This window comes from Apteryx mantelli, chromosome 4 (genome assembly GCF_036417845.1).
Source record: "Apteryx mantelli isolate bAptMan1 chromosome 4, bAptMan1.hap1, whole genome shotgun sequence".
Taxonomy (NCBI): Eukaryota; Metazoa; Chordata; class Aves; order Apterygiformes; family Apterygidae; genus Apteryx; species Apteryx mantelli.
The window spans coordinates 84,706,295-84,725,036 of NC_089981.1; the positions used below are offsets into that span (position 1 = coordinate 84,706,295).

The window sequence follows — 18,742 nt, forward strand, 5'->3', positions numbered from 1 at the left end:
TCACAACATATCCACAATCAGATTCTTTAAGCAACTTGTCTGACTGAATAATTAATGATAAAAATTTAAAAAGATGTCTTTAAACAAACCTTCCTGTCTCAATTGACTTTCCCCAATCACAAAAAAAGGAAGTAGAGCCAATATCTTGCAATCCCATTAGAAGAGATGCTGTAAACACTTAGGGTTTTCTAAAGAAAAAAAAATCTATAGGGGAGAGCTTTTGTTTTAAGGGCTGGTCACTGTTAACATGTGGTACTCAAGCTGAGGAGTTTGATTTGTTAGAGAAGTGTGCATTTTTGACTTGTAACTTAAGATGACCATTAAAATTTAATTGTATGGTCAAATAAGACTTGTATTTTAATTGAAATTTTAAAGGTAATAAACAGAACAGTTTGTTACCTTGTCTTTCAAGGCTTTGAAGTGACTAAAATAGGTACAGTCTTTTTCCTAGGAAGCAGAAAAGCAGGAAAGCTCATTTTCAACACCTGGGAAGGTCACACAATTAACAAAGTTGATTCAGAATTGATTTGAGAAACTCTAGCTGAATAAGGCTGTTTAAAACAAGACTGGTTTAGTTCTTCAAGCATTAATTCCAGTTACTTGTTTAATAGACCTCACATCTTTAGAGCTTATAAAAAGCACTGTTTTAAACTGAATTAAACTTGAACTTTTAGTTTCTCCTATTCTTCAGGTAAGCCTAGGCTTAATACATCAGATCAAAATTCCTTTTCCTGAACATTTGCTGGTTACATTGGCTGTTTGAAGTTGTTAGCTGTGTACATCACCTAAACCTGTAACCACCCGTTTTACAGACAGATATGTTCTCATCCTCTCCCCCCCCCCAAGCGCCACCACAGATAGCCACAGTCTGTCTGAACTGCAAGTCATAATACTGGTTATTCAGGGAGTAGTCAAGTACTAGTTTTTAATATTAAACTATAGAACATGAGAGAAAGACTAGTCTTGTCACATTCCTAGGCAGACCATTTTTTGGACCTAGCCTGGCTCAAATATAGTGGTATAGTAAGAGGAAAGCAACACCAGCCTGATGATAAACAAAATTTTTCCTTCTTGCCTTGTTTGATACAGATTGACTAACTGTTGTAGTACAGTTGCTTCTCTGTAATGTCAGCCTATTCTATTTTGAAATAAAAGTTAACAAACAGTAACACGGAAAATTTATTAGTGCAAGTTGGTCACTCAGTGTCTTCCAGCAAGTACATAATGGCATCCCATGCTTAATACATTATAAACAAACCTGTACTAAGTTAAGAAAAGTTGAACTTGTCTTGAAGTAACAATATGTTACATATTGTCATCATCTGATTCATCCTCCTCTTTCAAAGATTCCTGTTAAAAAAAAATAAACAGTTTAGTAAAACACACACACACACACACACCCCACCCACCCACCCTAGTGCTGGTTTAACAGTTGTTTTGTAAGTAAGTCAGCCTACAATAAGCAAAGGGAGTTTTGCTAGAGCTTTATAATCTTGTCAATTTGTTCATATCTTTAGGCAGGTAAAACTTCGTACCATCATTCCTTTTGGAACAAGTGGAAATCTGTTAAACACTGGGAATGGTTAACTTTTTCCAGCTGGTTATCTTTAAAAGCAGTTGTAGTCAACATCACTTATCTCTCTTACTCACTTATACCATTGTTGAAAGTTTAATACATTTACTTTTGAAGGAGAAACATGCCACCTGTGCAAGCCTGTTGAATTGCTCTGTTTTTGAAAATAAGAGTTATCCCAGGATTACAGTGTATTTCACTATTCTCCCTTCAGAATAATTTCAGCTAATAGTTAAGAAGTGATTTTTGCTGTAACTATACACTTCTCAGTCATCACTACACTGGAAGCCTGTCAATCAATTCATTCTGTTCTGGACTTGTTTGTCAAGTAGACCACTGAGATGACTCCAAAAAAGTCAGACCTTACCTTGGCATATTTTTCTGCTTCTTCCCTGATATCTTTCGGAACAATTTCATGTTTTCCATTGGTTACTGCCAATAAAAAAAAAGAGTGCATCTTAGGTAGAATTGACACGAAGACCTTGACATGCAGGGTGAAATTAGAAACAATGTTTTAGTTCAGCTACAGAAGTTTAGAAGTCTTCTACAGTGTTTATAGAAACCATAAAAATGCATTACTTTCTCCAACCCAGCTGAGTTCCAATTCAAAAGCTTTATCCTTTACTTCATCATGAACTATGTAGATTCTGGAAAGAACAAGAAGAGTATAGATTAGAACAGACTGATCAATAGGCTGAATACATTTTCCTCCCTTCACAGATTTCTTCTTCTATTAAAATGTTCTTACAGTCAATAGCAGCTCTCCCCATGCTTTCTCCTCTACATATACAAACAGAAAAACACCAAAGAAACTTGCAGCTCTAATTACTAGTATAAAAATGCATTAAATGTTTACAACTAAGATGCAAACTACTTATGTAGTCCAGATGCTCAATTTGTCATAGTTAGAAACACAGCACCTTTAAAACATACATTGCTCAGAGTTTAAACACTGCAGAACTTAAGCCCTGAACAAGGCTGTCATCATTGCCTGCTTTTGCTGGCTTAGTTAGAATAGTTAGACACATCCTGTATTTCCCCAGTAAATCTCATTTCAGTTTACATTTAAGACCAAATTCCAGCATAGCTGAAGTTACAATATCTTGCATGACAAATTAGAGGCCTGTACATAGATTTCCATACTGACTGCCATTCTTAAGGCAAACATGATAACAACCAGAATTTAAACTACAAGCGGTACAACAGCACATGCAGCACCATCCAGACTAGTGAAATCTGCCCTTAGTCTGTGGGGTAAAAAGGCTACACTCGAATAGCAGTAACGATGTAACCACTTAGCAGTATTTAGTCCTCAGTGGCACATGAATGGACAATAAAACGTCAGCCTACAACACCGAGTTCAAACATACACTCAAAACAATAACGCACCTTGCTAACCTTGGTTTCACTTGTTTCGAAGGTTGTACCCCTTAGTTTGTTTCACAGAGCATTAAAGCAAAAGCTGAAAGATACCCTCTATTCCAAAGCTATGTAAAAAGCTGGGAGACAGTGGAGGAAGGCAGGCTATCTTCAGCACCACACTAACTGCTTCCACTTAAAGTTTGCTAAAAGTATTGTGAAACATATATAAAATATACAAAGAGAAGAAAGTCAACACTGGTATTGCAGGGCAGTATCACTATACGCTTACCTTATTCTTACACCCTTCTGTCACCTTTTAGAGACTGGACTTACTGATCAGTACCTAAGTCTGTCTATAGGTCTTATGTATTCAGCTGGTGACAAGCTTTTTGCAAGCCATTATATTTCATTACAAGCTCTTGAAGAAACTATTATTCTATATTCTGGCAAATGTTTTAGGCTACAAAATAATTAAATCTTTCTACACTATCTTGCTAAATGCTACTGGAGAGCTGAAAAACAAAACTACATCTAGAGTTGCTGTTAAGTTTCCAGCCAAGGCAGAATTAAAGAACAAAGTCTCTGGACCACTTGAAAAATCTGTTCCTTATTTGTACTGTTTCAGAACTGCTTTGAGGTCCTTCTTACATCTGAAGGCCAGAGATCCAACAAATTCTTTCCTTTAGCTGCTGTCATGACAGCCTCAGACACAAACTCTAAAATAAACTCACACACTGCAACGTCGATGATAGAAGTGTGTTTAGTATTTCTTTATAATGTTCTAAGCAATAGCCATAAAACGTTGGAGATCACAGATTTGCAGCTACAGATTAAATTTGTGACAAGCATAGGACATGTCCCAGAAAACATGAAAATTAAGTGATGTAGGAGCTTGAAAGGATACTTGTATTTGTTTGAAATGATATTAATACACAAAGTTTCAGGATAGTTTCAAGATAGGTTACTGCTGGTCAATTCATGTGCAAATTTAATATTTCCAATATATTCATGTGGTATCAAGCTTCATCATTTAAATGAAATCAGTCACATCCTGTAATCAGTTTTAAGCACAAACTTATACATTGTTTCTTTCCTAAGCACTTCTTGCTTTTAGTCAAATAGAAAGGACAGATCAAGGATCTCGGCTTCATTTCTGGACTGCTGGTTAATGTCTGAAGCGTTAGCTCATTGTTCAGCCTGCATAATGAAGCGTACATCTCCTGCCTAAGGGTCAGGACACCAAGGAGGTTTGTCACCTGGTTTATATAACTAGGAAGTTTATATAACTAGGAGGAGTATTGCCAGCAGCTCGAAGGAGGTGATCCTTCTCCTCTACTCAGCCCTGGTGAGGCCACATCTGGACTGCTGTGTCCAAGTCTGGGCTCCCCAGTACAAGAGAGACATGGACATACTGGAGCAGTCCAGCAAAGGGCCACAAAGATGATTAAGAGACTGAAGCACCTCTCATACAAAGAGAGGTCGAGAGAGCTGGGACTGTTTAGCCTGGATAAGAGAAGGCTTGGTGGGGGGGTCAGTTCTTATCAAATCAATGTGCATAAGTATCTGGTAGAAGAGCGTCAAAAGGACAGGGCCAGGCTCCTCTTAGTTGTAGCCAGTGACAGGAGAAGAGGCAATGGGCCCACGGTGAAACACAGGAAATTCTGTCTGAACATAAGAAAACACTTCCTCACTGTTACGGTGACTGAGCACTGGAACAGGGTGCTAAGAGAGCTTGAGGAGTCTCCATGCTTGGAGACATTCAAAACCCAACTGGACATGGTCCTGGGCAACCTGCTCTAGCTGAGCCTGCTTGAGCAGTGGGGTTGGACCAGACTATCTCCACAAGTCCCTTCCAACTCCAACTATTCTGTGATTCTGTGATATTTTTAAATCAGTGATTATATCTAGTTTAAACTTTAATCCACTGTTGCTACAAATTGCACCTATAACAAGTAGCAGATAAGATTAAAGTGAGTATTTTTCAAGTTCTTTGGCATTTTTCAGTACTGAGTAGCATATCGCACAAGAAGAGGATAAATACTAATAGCAGAATATACTACACTTGGCACAAGCATCAGTCTAGTAAAAGTAAAACCTGGTACTCAATTGAAAGGAATGGCTTCAGTTTGCAACCATGGCAAGCTCACCAACAGGATTTTTTGTTGAGTTGGGGGAAGGAAAAAAAGAAGAAGTAGGAGACTTACATTTTTGCAACCTCTTTAACAACATCACGGCAGGTCATTTCCTTCATCTGTAGGAGAAAAACATACAGCTTAAGAGAATGTAGTGTTTTCCCCAAGGCCAGAACATGGGTCTCTATTCGCATGCCCAATGAACTTGCTGTTCAGTGCTGACAAATAGTTACAAGTAGAACCAAATGCACCTTGTCTTTCACTTTAGTTCAGCCTGCGACATACAAGTCATTCTTCCAGCGAAGGATTTCACAAGTGAATGTCTATGTGAAAAAATGGTTATGTTGAAGCTTTCCCAGTTTAAAGCAGTCCACTGCTTGGATGCTTAAAGCTGAATAATCTAAGCATCTTAGAAGCTTGACTTGTTCTTAGATGCTTTATGATAAACTGACCTAAAATAACCACCTGCATAGTATAGAGGGGGTATCATATTTTTTATGTAAAATATTCCTACACTTTCTAGGTAGTATAGTAGCACTTCAGGTCTTACCAACATTTCATTGGTTGGTAATTTTGACTTTTGATTTTTTTTTTTAATTTTGATTTTTAAGTGATGCCCCAAGGGTGGAATACTATTTAGATGTTAATAACAGACTGCATGGCTGAACAGGGTATTAGTATTTCATTTAGTGTTTTTTCACTGTTATTTCACAGTCTTCTGACATTTTAATCACAGTTAAGCAAAGCAGTCTCATACTAAATAATGACAACATTGTAAGATTAAATGCCAGTTTCCATGATATAATAAACTCCTGTTTTGTAAGTCAGATCTCTTGCCAGTCAACTCTTCTGGATATGAAGAGGTTATTTATCTTACTATATGCAGGGTTGAAACAAGATTAGTCCTGTGTCCTTTCTCAAGGTTTCATCTGTACAAATCAGATGAACATCAGCCTTGATACTGCACTCAAAAATGTCTGTGCCACTATTAACTGAAACTAACAGGACATTAGTCACAAAATACAGTCCAATACATTACACATTTTAGTGCAACTTTCCCTAGCATAAAATGATTTTCAATTTCAAAATAAGTTACCATCTCTTTCTTTTCATATTCTTATACTGAACTCTGAATGTAACCCATTAGTTTTATATAGTTTGCCATCTCTCTCAGACTCGCAAAATGTTTTCAAAGCTGTAGTATAGAAGCTACTAGTTTTGAGACAGCGGTGGAGAAGGTCACAAGGCAACAGCGCTTTGTTCCTGCTGTGTGCCACAGCCCATTCTGGGAGAAAGCCTGCACTTGGAAGTGAGGGACCGGAGAAAACAAATGTGCCTGGCTACATGAACATGCCACCACAGTTCCACTCCAAGAAGTTTCCTGAACAGATAGAGACCCATTGCCTCAGCACTTACATTTGTGACCCTCAATCCATAACGCAGCACTGACTGCTGTACACAAACATAACTAACACACAAATATTTAAATTACTATGTGTATTTCTGCATGTAGAGTTAGTAGTAAAACTGCAAGACCTGAAGGTCTACAGCTGCCATGCATGTTTATGCAAAAACCTTTAGCGTGATGTTATCTTTTGCCATCATCTTTTTCCTGTCTCAGATATGTTAATTCTGCAAACCATTACAGTACTCATTACCCCAGGAATTAATTACAATTGTGTCTACATCTCAAGAGAAATGTGATTAATAGCATCTGAGCTGCATGAGAAGCACTACAGAAGAGACTGAAAGACTGAAGTACTGTGCACGTGACCACAAATTTTCCCTCACGCTCTTGCATAACTACAACTGATGCGATCAATGCAGCGTTTCCTGCTTGCACTTTAAGCTACGTACAAGGGTTTCACATGCTATGTCCTCTCCCAGATTCAACATCTGCTCTGCAGCACCTGTAAGGCACCTGCTTGCCTCTGTTTTCCATCTGCAGTCATCTCTTTTATTGGGACAAGTTTTTACTGTAGGCCATTATCCCCCACACAGGTTTTTGTAGTTCTTTGTCTCTTTCCCATTTCAGTTATGACATTTAATCACAAATTCATCTTATCAAGATGAACTCTGATCTGGAAACCTGTCAATCTACTGTTAGCAAAAAGCATCTGCATACAAGACTGCGCTCGCTTCACATTGCTGTGAGAAGAGCATAAGCGTTACTGAAGACGTTCTGCAAACAAGCCATTAAATAAATGCAGTTATGCCACACAGTACACCACTGTTCCCATGTACTTAATGTTACAGGCCATACTGTGGCGATCAAATAATACATCTACTTATTAGCTGTACAAGAATCAAGCAATAATAGAACTTTTTTGAAAAACTCGGCACTGCAGAAAAACCACGAAATTGTTGTAAATTATATATTACCCAATGTATCAAGTCTTTCTGCCAATTTGCACACATCAAAATTGAAATTATGATTTCTCAGATGCCATGATTCATGTCAAGATCAGATGATCTTGTAGGCTTCCTACTTTTAATTTAACATACAAGCATCTGACTGGGCTTAAGATTGAACTGAATCAAATTAAGAACATTTTAATTGTTCCTGTAATTTTTCAATTATGATGCGAAACCACCATAACCAGACTGTTTTTTGAAGTATAACAACCAAATAAACTGAGCATTTCAGTGAACTGCAATGTGGTACTTTTGCAGACTGAAGCCATAAATAAGATGCAAGCAGAGCATAAATTAAGCATTACATGCAACAGATGAGGAGAAGGGTTCTCCTCTTTAAGTGTCTCCATTTCCAAGGGTTTCAGGTATCAAACACAAGAGAAGGACAGAACTCTTTTAGGATTCTAACATAGTTCTAAGTCAGCTTAAGGTACACTTCAATACATTTCAGTACAGTCTTCTCGCTACAGACCAGTTTTTACACAGTCAACTGCTTGAATGCTCAAAGGCTATGAAATTTTTTCTCCGTGTGCACCTCATTTACTCCAGCCTCCAAACTGTAAGCAATGAAGATGCATTTCAATTAATAAGTCCCCTAATGCATCACTTCCATTCTCACTTTAAGTACTGCAGCATTTTATATCTTAATATATTAAAAAACATGTAATCATATAAAGTCAACAATCTTAAGTAACTAGTCACACTAGAGTTCAAAGTGGAGGTAAAGATAAATTTTCCCACAGCTCATCTGTTTAAAGGCAGGCGGATGAGTACATGACGATAGTCTACTTTCCTACTAATACAGGAAACACACAGAACTCAACAAAAAGCAGCAAGGAAAACTGAACAGCATTCTCAGAATCTTCTTGTAACACTTGTTAACAAACAACTACAGTGTTGTGCAAACAGGAAATCTTGAACAGAGCCAGTTCTTCTGTTCAAATGATGATACACCATATAGTTGTACTCATTCGTAATAATTTTAAGCTCATACTTATCACCTGCGTGTTTGAGGTATTTGGTTGTAGGGGCCTTTTTCCAAAAATATACAGATGCAAAGCTGCAATGTTTTCTACTGATTTTCTAAATTTCTCATCTGCTCAGTCATTAAAAGGGGGGGGGGGAGGCGGGACGGAGGGTGAGACAAAAAAAACAGCAAACAAAACAAAAAAAACCCAACGACTCGCAAGTTGCTTCATTTGTCCTAAGACAACTTTGTATTTCTACTTCACAAAGTGAATCCAGTCAAAATTAAATGAGTCATTTATTGTATGTAATTAACTACTTTGTAGGACAATTACTTGCAGTATTAATTCCCAGAACACAGTTCCACTGTGTTGTAGCTTCTCAGTAAATCCAGTACTGCCTCATGAGTTTCTTTCAAAAGATTCATGGTTTGCAAGTTACAAACCCTTTCACATGTCTCTCAGTAACATGTGGTACATTATGAGGTATTCAGAAGCATGCGAGAAATTTATACTACTCACTGACCTCTTTTCCCTCCCAGGAAGACTTTCATTTTCCAACCCTTTAAAAAAAGTATTCGCTTAAACACTGGGAAGATTTTTCTTTTTTTTTTTTTGCCTAAGAAATGTCTGTTCTGGGGAAAGACAAGAGGAAACAGACATCTAAATCTATGTTATAAAATGTACTACGTGAAAATGATAGTGGCTTCAAGTGTAGAGGGAAAGAAACTTTTGCTATTAAAAAAGGAAACTATTCTGAGATGTCCTTATAAATTGTAGCTACTTTGATGTAGCCAAAGTTAACAAACAAAAATATACAAGGTTTTAATATTCCTCAAAATATTGTCCTGTATACGTATTTTACAGCATTACCTGTTTCGCAAGTGCCGATTTTAAATCCATGTCACCTCACCTACAGGATTTACAAGATGGTTTTTCCTGTTGCAATTAATGTAGTCACTGAAGTTCACAGCACTAAAGTCCTTTTCATCGTAAGTGTAAAAATATTTGGAAGCAGTATATTTATAGTCAGTTAGCAACAAGCTCCTTACGTAGATTTTCTTTTTGAAAAAAAGGCAATACCTCAACACTAGCCAGCTGGGAAATACTGTCTTACCCGGCAAAGACTATTTTTCTCCATTAACGTTTTCAAAGTCATAATATTCCAGTGATCACTCAGTATTCTGCAGTTCCACTCATTCTCCTTACCAAGACCATCATTTTTCAACTTTTAAACAAAAGGATCATCTAAAACCTTTGGAAAAACCGCCCTGCACAATGCTGCCCTAAGGTTTTCCACTCACAGCTAAATAAAAATAATAATAACAAAAACAAACAAACAAACTTAGCTACACATTTAGATTCATTCAAATATTTTGCTTGTTGGCATGCCTGGGAGCGTATGTTTATGCTTCCTGTTTTAAAAATGTGCACTCCCTATGGAGTTCCTGTTCCCCTGGGACAAGACTTGAGAAACACTGCTATTATAGAGGCTAGAACATCTTCTAAAATGTACAAAGGAAATATTTCACCCGCTTCTCTGGTATTTTATATATTTTAGGCAGTCAATAGGTACCAATACAAGTTAGGAACATCCATCTTGAAACAGAAAGATAAAACTTTAACATCCTACCTGAAGCTTTTCAATCTCCGTTTTTGCAGCCTGTCTGGCTTTGCCAATGGCACACCCCCAATAACCCTAAAAGAAGAAGAAGGGCGTGGGGAAACAAACGCTGTTAAACACTAAACCCTCTAGCATTCTTACTGTACCTTCCCACCCTGAAATAAGATGACTAATATACAGTAAACCTTGGTATTGGTCTGTAATCTAACAAGCATAAGAAAGTAATTCTCAGATAAGACTCCTAAATTACTCAGCATAGAATCTAATTACTAGTTTAAGTACTAACACTTTTCATACAGAAGAGAAGCGTTCAGTAAGTTCTCTGGACAGAAACACGTCTGCTCAACTTTTTGCAATGAATAAGTATTTTTTAATTTATAGTAACTAGAACAGCAAGCTAGAATGATAGAAGTTCTACAGGACCAAAAAAAAAAACCCCAAAACCCCACCCACCTAAATGATGATTTTTAAAACTATAAACATAGGAAAATTAAGTTCATTTCCTTCAACTTCAGCTTCAACTACAATGTTAGATATACTGAAAGAAAATGGAAAAAGCGGAAGGGTAGGAGTGCATATCAACCTGTGTATTATACACAGCTAAAGAAGATAGCACTAACAGTGATTAACAAAATTAAGCATCTATTTTGATTTGACTTGCTGTTAGAAGCCAGTGTCAAGTTAGCAGCCTCTCTCATCAGAAGTATTTTGTGAACGGGATATGACTACAATACATGCACCTTTTGGGCAGTGTATGGTACTCATCACTAGAGAGAACCAGGTGGAACTCCTAAATTTCTAATAAACAGGATTTAAAACAAGTTTCACAAAGACTGTACTTTTTCCAAGAAACACACAATATATATGTTTATTAAAAGACAGGAAGATGAGCAAAAACCAGCTTTGTTCACTTTAAGCGGTGATCTTCTCAGGGAAAAAAATTAAAACATGAGCAGATCTTCTGGAACAGCACTTACTATTTCCTAATTAGGAACTTTTAAAGGAGGAACTTATGTCAAGATGGAAATATTTTAAAACACTCACGTATGAAACACCTGATGGATCAATCATGTACAGTTGTGCACCATCATCTTTATCGTAAGACCCCAACATAAAACTGGATAAGAAAAGTGAAGTTAGAAGCATTTGTTCTACCAACCCAGAAAGAGTTAGAAAGACTACATCGGACTAAGTTTCCTACATTCTTCTTGGAGCAAAATGACTATCTCCTACATTCTATTAAGCAATTCATCTTACATTTTAGTATTATCATGACCCCCACCACACAGAAGCTGCCAGTAAGATTTTACTGGATCTGTAAAATTTTACTGGATCTATAACTGGACAGCAGCTTGACAGCAGCTCTCAACAGTTCATTAGTCCCCTTGTACTAACAACTACAGGCTGTTACAACATATTCTTCAGCCCTGAGGGCAAGCAGGATAGTTACAGAGGAAGTTCTGCTTTCACGAGCGCCACAGATCTAAAGTTTAGGGATAGGGTGGCATTCTGTGTGCTCTTATACAAGTGTGAATTCTTCACTTAGTCTTCCACAAGGTTTTCCACCCCAAAAAAAGAAAAAAAAAGCTGTTTACAACATGACTTCTAAGTTACTGATTTCAGGTTTAAAAAAAAGAACCTCAGATAACCTAGATAGTTACACCAGTTGTGAAACAAAAGATCCTTACAGATAAATGTATATTTGAAAGACTTACCTGCAACCGAAAGGTCTGACAGCACTGTATAGCGTGTACGCATGCACATACATGGCCACTCTGTCTGCAAGATGCTAAGTGGAAAAAGAAAAGAAATTAGAAAGCTTCATCTGCAGAAATAAGCAAGCCTCTAGTAATAAAAATAATTCTCCCTGTTGAGGTTAAGAAAGCCAATAAACCAAATGGACCGTGCCACTTCCTTACCTTCAGTGGAATATCATAGCCATAGTTAGACCTAAAGTTAGAAGCTTCTTCTCTAGCTATGTCTGCCAAAGAACGAGCATCTGCCAGAAGTCCTGCTACTGCCTGAAACGACAATTATCATCAGCTAGGTAAAACATTGATCTTATTAAGAGGGTCTTACAAGATCATGAACAAAAGTCTAATTACATGACTTAATCAAGATTCTTACTGAATGCTACATACTATTACAGATAAATCCAGTCAAGCTTTCCACCTGCTAACAAGCTTAAAATGTATCAATATGATACTGATTTTCCTAAAGAACAATTCTATACTGTACTAATACGTAAGTTATCTTCATGTTAACTAGTGTATTATGATTTACCACTACACTGCATTAACATCAGCAATATGAAAAAAGATAACCATAGCAATGTATCATTCCTTTTCCATTTTGCATGATTTTTTTTTGGATTAGAAGCAAACCCAGCTCTCTTCCCAATACTGGTGATGTGATAAGTACGTAGAGTTTCAGGCATTTCTCTCACACAGTAACCACTATTTATGCTGACATGACTATTATAAATTAGCCAGTAATCTATAAGAGCTACATGGCAGCCTTTAAGGAATTCAGTTGACTCCCACATCGTTAAGATGGAAAAGAGAATCTTGTACATAAGTAATAGGCATGAGTATGTTATGCTTCCTAACAAGCCTTATTTGTTTACTGACTAACAAAAGACAACTTTAACACTTGTTCATATTTGCACAGGACTATAAGCACAACTTCTCCAAAGAAATTTAGAACAGCCTCAAATATGTACTTATCTTCTATTTTAAATTCATATTTTACTTCTAGCTAGATAAATGTACGTGCACACACAACCAAGAATAAATTACAGAAAACAGTCTAGAAATCCATTAGCATTTCTGACTATGTACACAGAAAATTTTAAGTTACTTCATCTATTTATTTTTGATTCTCCAGTCCATGTACATCTACTTCGGGGGGAATCTCCCTTTGTGAAAAATTAAAGTTAAATAGCACCTCACCATTCCAACATGTCGATCGACATTAAAGAGACGTTTATTGGAACCCTCTTCATAAAGCTTGGACAGAACGAGTTTTTCTACTCCAAAGACAACTCCATCTTTACACCTTATTCCAATTGCTGTACTGAAAAACAAGATAAATACAAGTCTCACTTACACAGAAGCACAATGGATTTGGGAGGTCAAAATAAATAAGAGAATTAACAAAATACTAAAAATAATGATATGATTTCCACAGAAGTAGATCCATGGTATGATTTTCATAGGACTCCATTTTAACATTGAAGACAAGGGGAGGGGAAAAAAAAAGCTCACTAAATCTACAGAAGTGTTCTTACACAAAGGTAAGGGGGTAAGGAGGGGACTGCCAAGTCCCTACCCAAATAATTTGGAACAGGACCACATGCAGTAGTAGCACTGTTTGGAGAAGCACATGCTGTACAATACTAATATGAAAACAAGGGACTGTTTAATCTCTCCTCTTTAGTAAATTTAGGACCTAGGAGATGTGACAGTCTCTGTCTAACCCTCCAAGAAGGCATGATCAAGCATAAGTTACCAAACATAACAGAAGCTGTACCCCACACAAAATACTTCCACTAATCCTGACTAGGCAGCAGGTGCTGTGACCACACACCTGGGTTGATCCTGTCCATGCCCTGCTAATCAATCTCACTTTTGCTACTAGCAAGCACAGCTGGGATTTTTGCTCTGCAGCTTTCCTTTGCCTGAAGGAAGACACATATTTGTAAGAAGCAGACATTATTGCTTTAGCGTGACATGCATTCCTCAAGAAACTGGGAGCAGCCAAATGACACTACTATAAGTTTATGAGGCCTTTAGCAAGTCAGTTTTTCAGTGCCTCAATTCACATCCATAAAATGGGCTTTTGGGTACTTCTACAGCTCTACTACCATAACAGCTAAGCACCTCACATATATTAATGAGTCTTGCAACCCAATTTTGCCCCAAAGCGTAAGATTTTATTGCCTTAACACGCACAAGTACGTTTACTGCCTTCCTTTGTATTCTCCACAACATCATCTCTGTTTCTACCACACTGCAGAACAAGCAAAAGTGATTATATTCCTTTACACTTTATCTGAAACCTCCTAAAACGAGGAGAGGGACAGAGCTGCTCATAACTTCTTTTGATAATATAATTTTATCTGCAAAGCCATCATATGTATTTGTTTGTTTTTAAAAATGCCAACTAACAGACAGATAAAGACATTTGTATCTTACCTACTGTTCTCCACAGCTTTCATAGCATATTCAACTTGAAATACTCTGCCGTCTGGAGAAAACGTGGAAGCTGACAGGTCATACTGAAGAAGAAAACACACTACTCAGCAAAAAAGCATTACATCCCAGATCTTTTTTTAATGCCCTTTTTCAGTGCAAGTCTTTTCAGAATAGGTCTATTTATTTAAAAGCGCAAGGCTGTCATTTGCATCACATCAGTGTGTACTAAGTACCATAAGCAGGTTGTTCCCTTACATAAGATGCATGAACAGCAACAAGCAAATCCTGGCTAATAACTATAGAAAGTCATTGCATCAGTCCTAGATATACTCATATTTCAAATCCTGTCAATCCAGACATCTTGTAGTTCTGAAATCAGAGTATATTGTGCAACACTTATCTATGGGATCTTTCTGCATGCCTTTTAAAAACGTAAAAGTTTTTGCTAACTTTTGAAAAAAAAAACAGGTAGATATTAATAGCAAGCACGTATTTGAAATGCTTACAAAGCATGCTACGTATCTAAACGCGTCCCTAATACCTAAGCACTGTATGAGCGCGGAGCTGTGGACTTCACCACAGGTAGTGGACCACAGGACCTCACTAGCTCCTTCTAAAGGGCCTGTGAAAACGCAACAGGAACCAAACGCTGAAACCAAAGCTCAGCTTACCGGGACCCCCCCGGCCGGGGCAGGGGCCTTGAGCCGGCTTCACCCCCGCCCCCCCCTCCGGCCCGCCGGGCGGGCCCCGAGCGGGCTCACCCCGCCCCCCCTCCCAGCGGCTCCTCCTCCCGCCTCACGCTTTCGGTTTCCGCGGCCTAACGGGCCGCAGTGACTCAGCAGCGGCGGCGGCAGCGCCGCCGCGGGCCCGCGGCCGCCGCGCAGGCTGAGGCAGGCCGTGGCGGCGGCGGCGGCCTTCCCCGGGGGCGGCCGAGGGGGCAGGCTGCTCGCTCTGCCCCCCTCTCCCTTCCCCGCCCGCCCGCCACCACCACAAAGCGGCGCGGCCCGGCCCGAGGGGGCGGCACGGCGCGGCCCGGCACGGCGCGGCCTGCACTCACCCCGGTGCCGATGGAGCTCATGGCGGCAGCGCGCTCGGTTCAGCCCGACGGGGCCCCCCTCCCGCCCCCGGCTCACTCACGCTCCCCACGGCCCAACAACGAGCGCTCCCATTGGCCGGCGCGCCGGCCAATCAGCGCTCGCCCAGAGAGGGGCTCAATTCTCCTCCCTTCTCGGAGTGGGCCAGCGCAGGCGGGGCGGGGCTCTGAGGGAGGAGCCACACCCAGGGTGGTGACGTCAGGTCGCTGGGCATGCACACGCTCATAGACTCGTCAAGAGCACATGGTCAAAAAGTAATTGAAGAGCGCCCGGCTAGCTCAGTCGGTAGAGCATGGGACTCTTAATCCCAGGGTCGTGGGTTCGAGCCCCACGTTGGGCGGAGGATGTTTTTTTCCTTCCTTTTTTGCCTAGCTGCCGGAGGGCTTCGCGCTGGGCAGCCCGCGGGCCCCGGGGACTCCCTGCCCTTTTCGCCTGCCGCTGTGCGGGGCGGCTGCTCGGACGGCCCCCACCGGGGCCCAGCACCTCCCGGGGCCCAGCTGCACAATGCCTTCGTCTGCCCGCACCCCACCTGCCTCCGCTGCGCTTTTTGCAGAGGCTGTTTCAAGGCTCCAGGGCCTGGGGAAAGGCCTGTCCCGGGGACACGTGCATCTCCCCAGGAACAGGGCTGCTGTGGCACCTCCAGTGCAGCCCGGGAGCTCGTTTCCCTCCCTGCTCCAGCAGGATCGGAGCATGCCAAGGAACTCGGAAAGAGAGCGTTCCCGGTGCGGTCGTACTGTACAGCAGTTTGGCAGTGATCACAATAAATGCTGTATTACTTGGAAAGTGAGTTTAGGGGATGCTGTTAAAGCCAGTTCTGCTAGAGACCAGTGCTGGATGCTCCTAAGGCTCCACAAACTCAGCGCAGACATGCAGCGACCAGTGATGGGCTGTGCTTGGGATATTTTGAGACATTTATACCAAAAAAATATACCGCCAAATACCTCTATACCATTCAATCTTTTGGATAAGGGGTCTGTAGGGTTTAAGAGACTGTGCTTGTGAATATTTCGAGGCATTTATACCAAAAAAATGTACTGTCAAATACCATCAGGGATTAAGAAGACCCGCAGGGCAATCACTCCCCGGCCTTGGCCAACGGGACAGTGCTCCCAGCTCTGAAGTCTGTCCAACCTCGCCTGGTTCCTTCGAGCAACCAACTGCCCTTGCATCTCACCTGACCCAACCTCCCACCACGGACCGGATCTCTCCACCAGCCAAACGAGCCCCACTCCTTTCCAGGCCTCTCTCCTGTCTTCAGCCCTACACACGGGTGCCAACGTACACGATCCAAGAGAAGTTGGATGGGGATAATTCAGTTCCTGGGTGCCAAATGCTGTGCTGAGCAGGATACTTGCTCACCGCTCAGCCTCATCTGGCTGCGGCAGCCCAGGGTCGCGGTCACCTCCTCGCTGCAGTCATTGGAGACTTGGCCCTAGTTATTCGCTTGGCTAAAGCAAAACATCCAGTCAAGATCTGAGAACTTCGGAGAAGAATACTCCATTTACTCTAGCAGTTTATTTCCATTACTGTCTTCCCTGCTAAAACGTTTGAGTTTCACTCTGAATTTTTCTGCCCTGAGGATCCATGGACTCCTGTCATGCCAAGGAGGGAAGAATTGTAACATTTATGCTGAAAAAAAAACTAGCTAAATCCTTCTCTATATGATAAAACATTTAAGTTGTGATCTCTAAGTGCTGTACAGGGCTCGTAGTTCTGAAAAGTGGAGAACAGTCTTTCCTTATCCCTTCAATGACATAAAAATCCTGTTTCTATCCTTAGCAGGTCATGGGACTCTGGTTTTAAACCTGCCAGTAACGTAGAACTTAAAATTTCTAGTTGTGCTGTTGGAAGCAGCAGTTGAAGTTGTTCACTGATGCAGAAATGCTACAAGAGAAAAGCAGAGTGGGCAGAAAGGAGGTGGCAGCACACGCAGGGTTTGTGAAACTTCTTGGGATGCGCAAGCACAGCAGGTACAGAAATACCACTGAATACCTTCACACAGGGAAGGGAATGAGTAGGAATATTCTGAATTTCCTTGACTTCTGTCTCCTGCAGTTCAGGAAAATTAAATCATTGTAACTCCACACACACACACTGTGTAGGAGTCTAATCTTCCCTGCATGTTCTTCACACTGAACTATTTACTGACATGAGTAACCCTTACCAGCTCCACAGGACTAGGGCTGATGGCAAACTGCTTTCAGGAGCAAGCCTCGATAGGCTCTGGGTTAATTCTCACAGAGACAAGACAGAACCTATGTTGTGAAGCTGCATCCCAATTATTCACATTATAAGTGAAAACGAGCAACAGAACTTGGGTCTGAATGTTCTCTGTCCAGGTCTAAGGATGGCTCTGTGCACCTTGCAATGAAATAGCTTCTTTTCAGCCAGTCTGTGATCGTATCACAGACTGGGAACAAGTTAAGAACAGGGACGTAGCACACTGGTCTCTAAAAACTGGATTCTTACTCATGTGCTTTTTTAAAGCATAACTGTTACAATCATACGTACTTTCTGAAGTCACTCAGGAAAATGCAGTTACCCCAAACGCTTGCCAAAGACTGCTCCAGACTGTTCAAACCTCACACGCTAAGTATTAGGCTCATTAGTTCCTCCCTTGTTCAGCCCTCTAACGAGAAGCAGACCTCACTCACAGGTTGTCTTGCCAGAAGTAGCTGGATTCCCGAGTCAGCTGCCCAGCCCCTAGGTGCCTTGGGAGGAAGCTTACGGCATGGTACCACGGCGGAGCAGCACACCACGCAGCAGGGCCCTGCAGGAAGGGACACTCTGACTCTTGCATGCAACACAGTAGTCCTCGGTCCTGCTGTAGGGGAGATAAAAAGTGTTTGGTAAAGGAGAACATAAAGTGCAGTTTGAGTGAAGGCCCTGAACACACAGAGGAACAAGGGGAACGCTGGTATTTGAGGAATCCACTGGTGCCATCCTCAAGGATTCCAGACCATTAAAGGATCACAGGCTTAGAGGAGCGGAGCTTAAGTGAGTTGCAACAGGCTGTGCGAGTGGCATCAGCAACGGTCAAGAACGACATAAGGAGATAGAGAGCAAAGGCAAGCAAGAACAGAATAACCCTCAGACTTAAAAGAACGCTAGATACCAGACGCAATGGGCAAACACGTATCTCTAGTGTTTAATCCATTTTCCCAAGCCCAGGCTAGGGCCTGACAGAGATCATAGTCTGTGCTGAAGAACCTGTTTCTGTATCACACCAGGCCGTTAGTGTCCTCAGGTTGCTGCAGGAAAGTCTCGTGGGTGGTCATCACAACCCATGCAAAAGGTTTAATCTGGAAAGCCGCAGAGGGTTTGGACTGCGTCAGTGCAGAGAGGCGGTGCTGGCCAGGCCCAGCGTGCTTTGAGGAGTAA

General features: G+C 40.9%; 1 protein-coding gene and 1 non-coding gene across 2 annotated transcripts; one reads left to right on the forward strand and one right to left on the reverse strand.

The window, feature by feature from the left end:
* Positions 1 to 1,166: 1,166 nt before the first annotated feature.
* Positions 1,167 to 15,422, reverse strand: PSMA3 (proteasome 20S subunit alpha 3). The gene is made up of 11 exons (XM_067295116.1): positions 15,325 to 15,422; positions 14,268 to 14,350; positions 13,023 to 13,146; positions 11,991 to 12,092; positions 11,787 to 11,860; positions 11,116 to 11,188; positions 10,081 to 10,146; positions 5,140 to 5,186; positions 2,153 to 2,220; positions 1,941 to 2,005; positions 1,167 to 1,350 (listed from the first exon to the last, which is right to left on the reverse strand). The coding sequence occupies exons 1-11, from the start codon at positions 15,343 to 15,345 to the stop codon at positions 1,306 to 1,308; spliced, it is 768 nt and encodes a 255-aa protein (XP_067151217.1). The 5' UTR covers positions 15,346 to 15,422; the 3' UTR covers positions 1,167 to 1,305.
* Positions 15,423 to 15,628: 206 nt separating this feature from the next.
* TRNAK-CUU (transfer RNA lysine (anticodon CUU)) lies at positions 15,629 to 15,701 on the forward strand. The gene has a single exon. It is a non-coding gene; the product is annotated as a tRNA-Lys (tRNA).
* The last annotated feature ends 3,041 nt before the right edge of the window (positions 15,702 to 18,742 follow it).

Bases quoted from the DNA above. Each gene is read 5' to 3' on its own strand.
- PSMA3 (XM_067295116.1), bottom strand. From the start codon at position 15,345: ATGAGCTCCATCGGCACCGGG. The intron at 2,221-5,139 runs GTAAGTCTCCTA...TGTTCTTTCCAG, and splicing joins GTTAAAGAGGTTGCAAAAAT to AATCTACATAGTTCATGATG. The intron at 2,006-2,152 runs GTAATGCATTTT...TTTTATTGGCAG, and splicing joins ACTCAGCTGGGTTGGAGAAA to TAACCAATGGAAAACATGAA.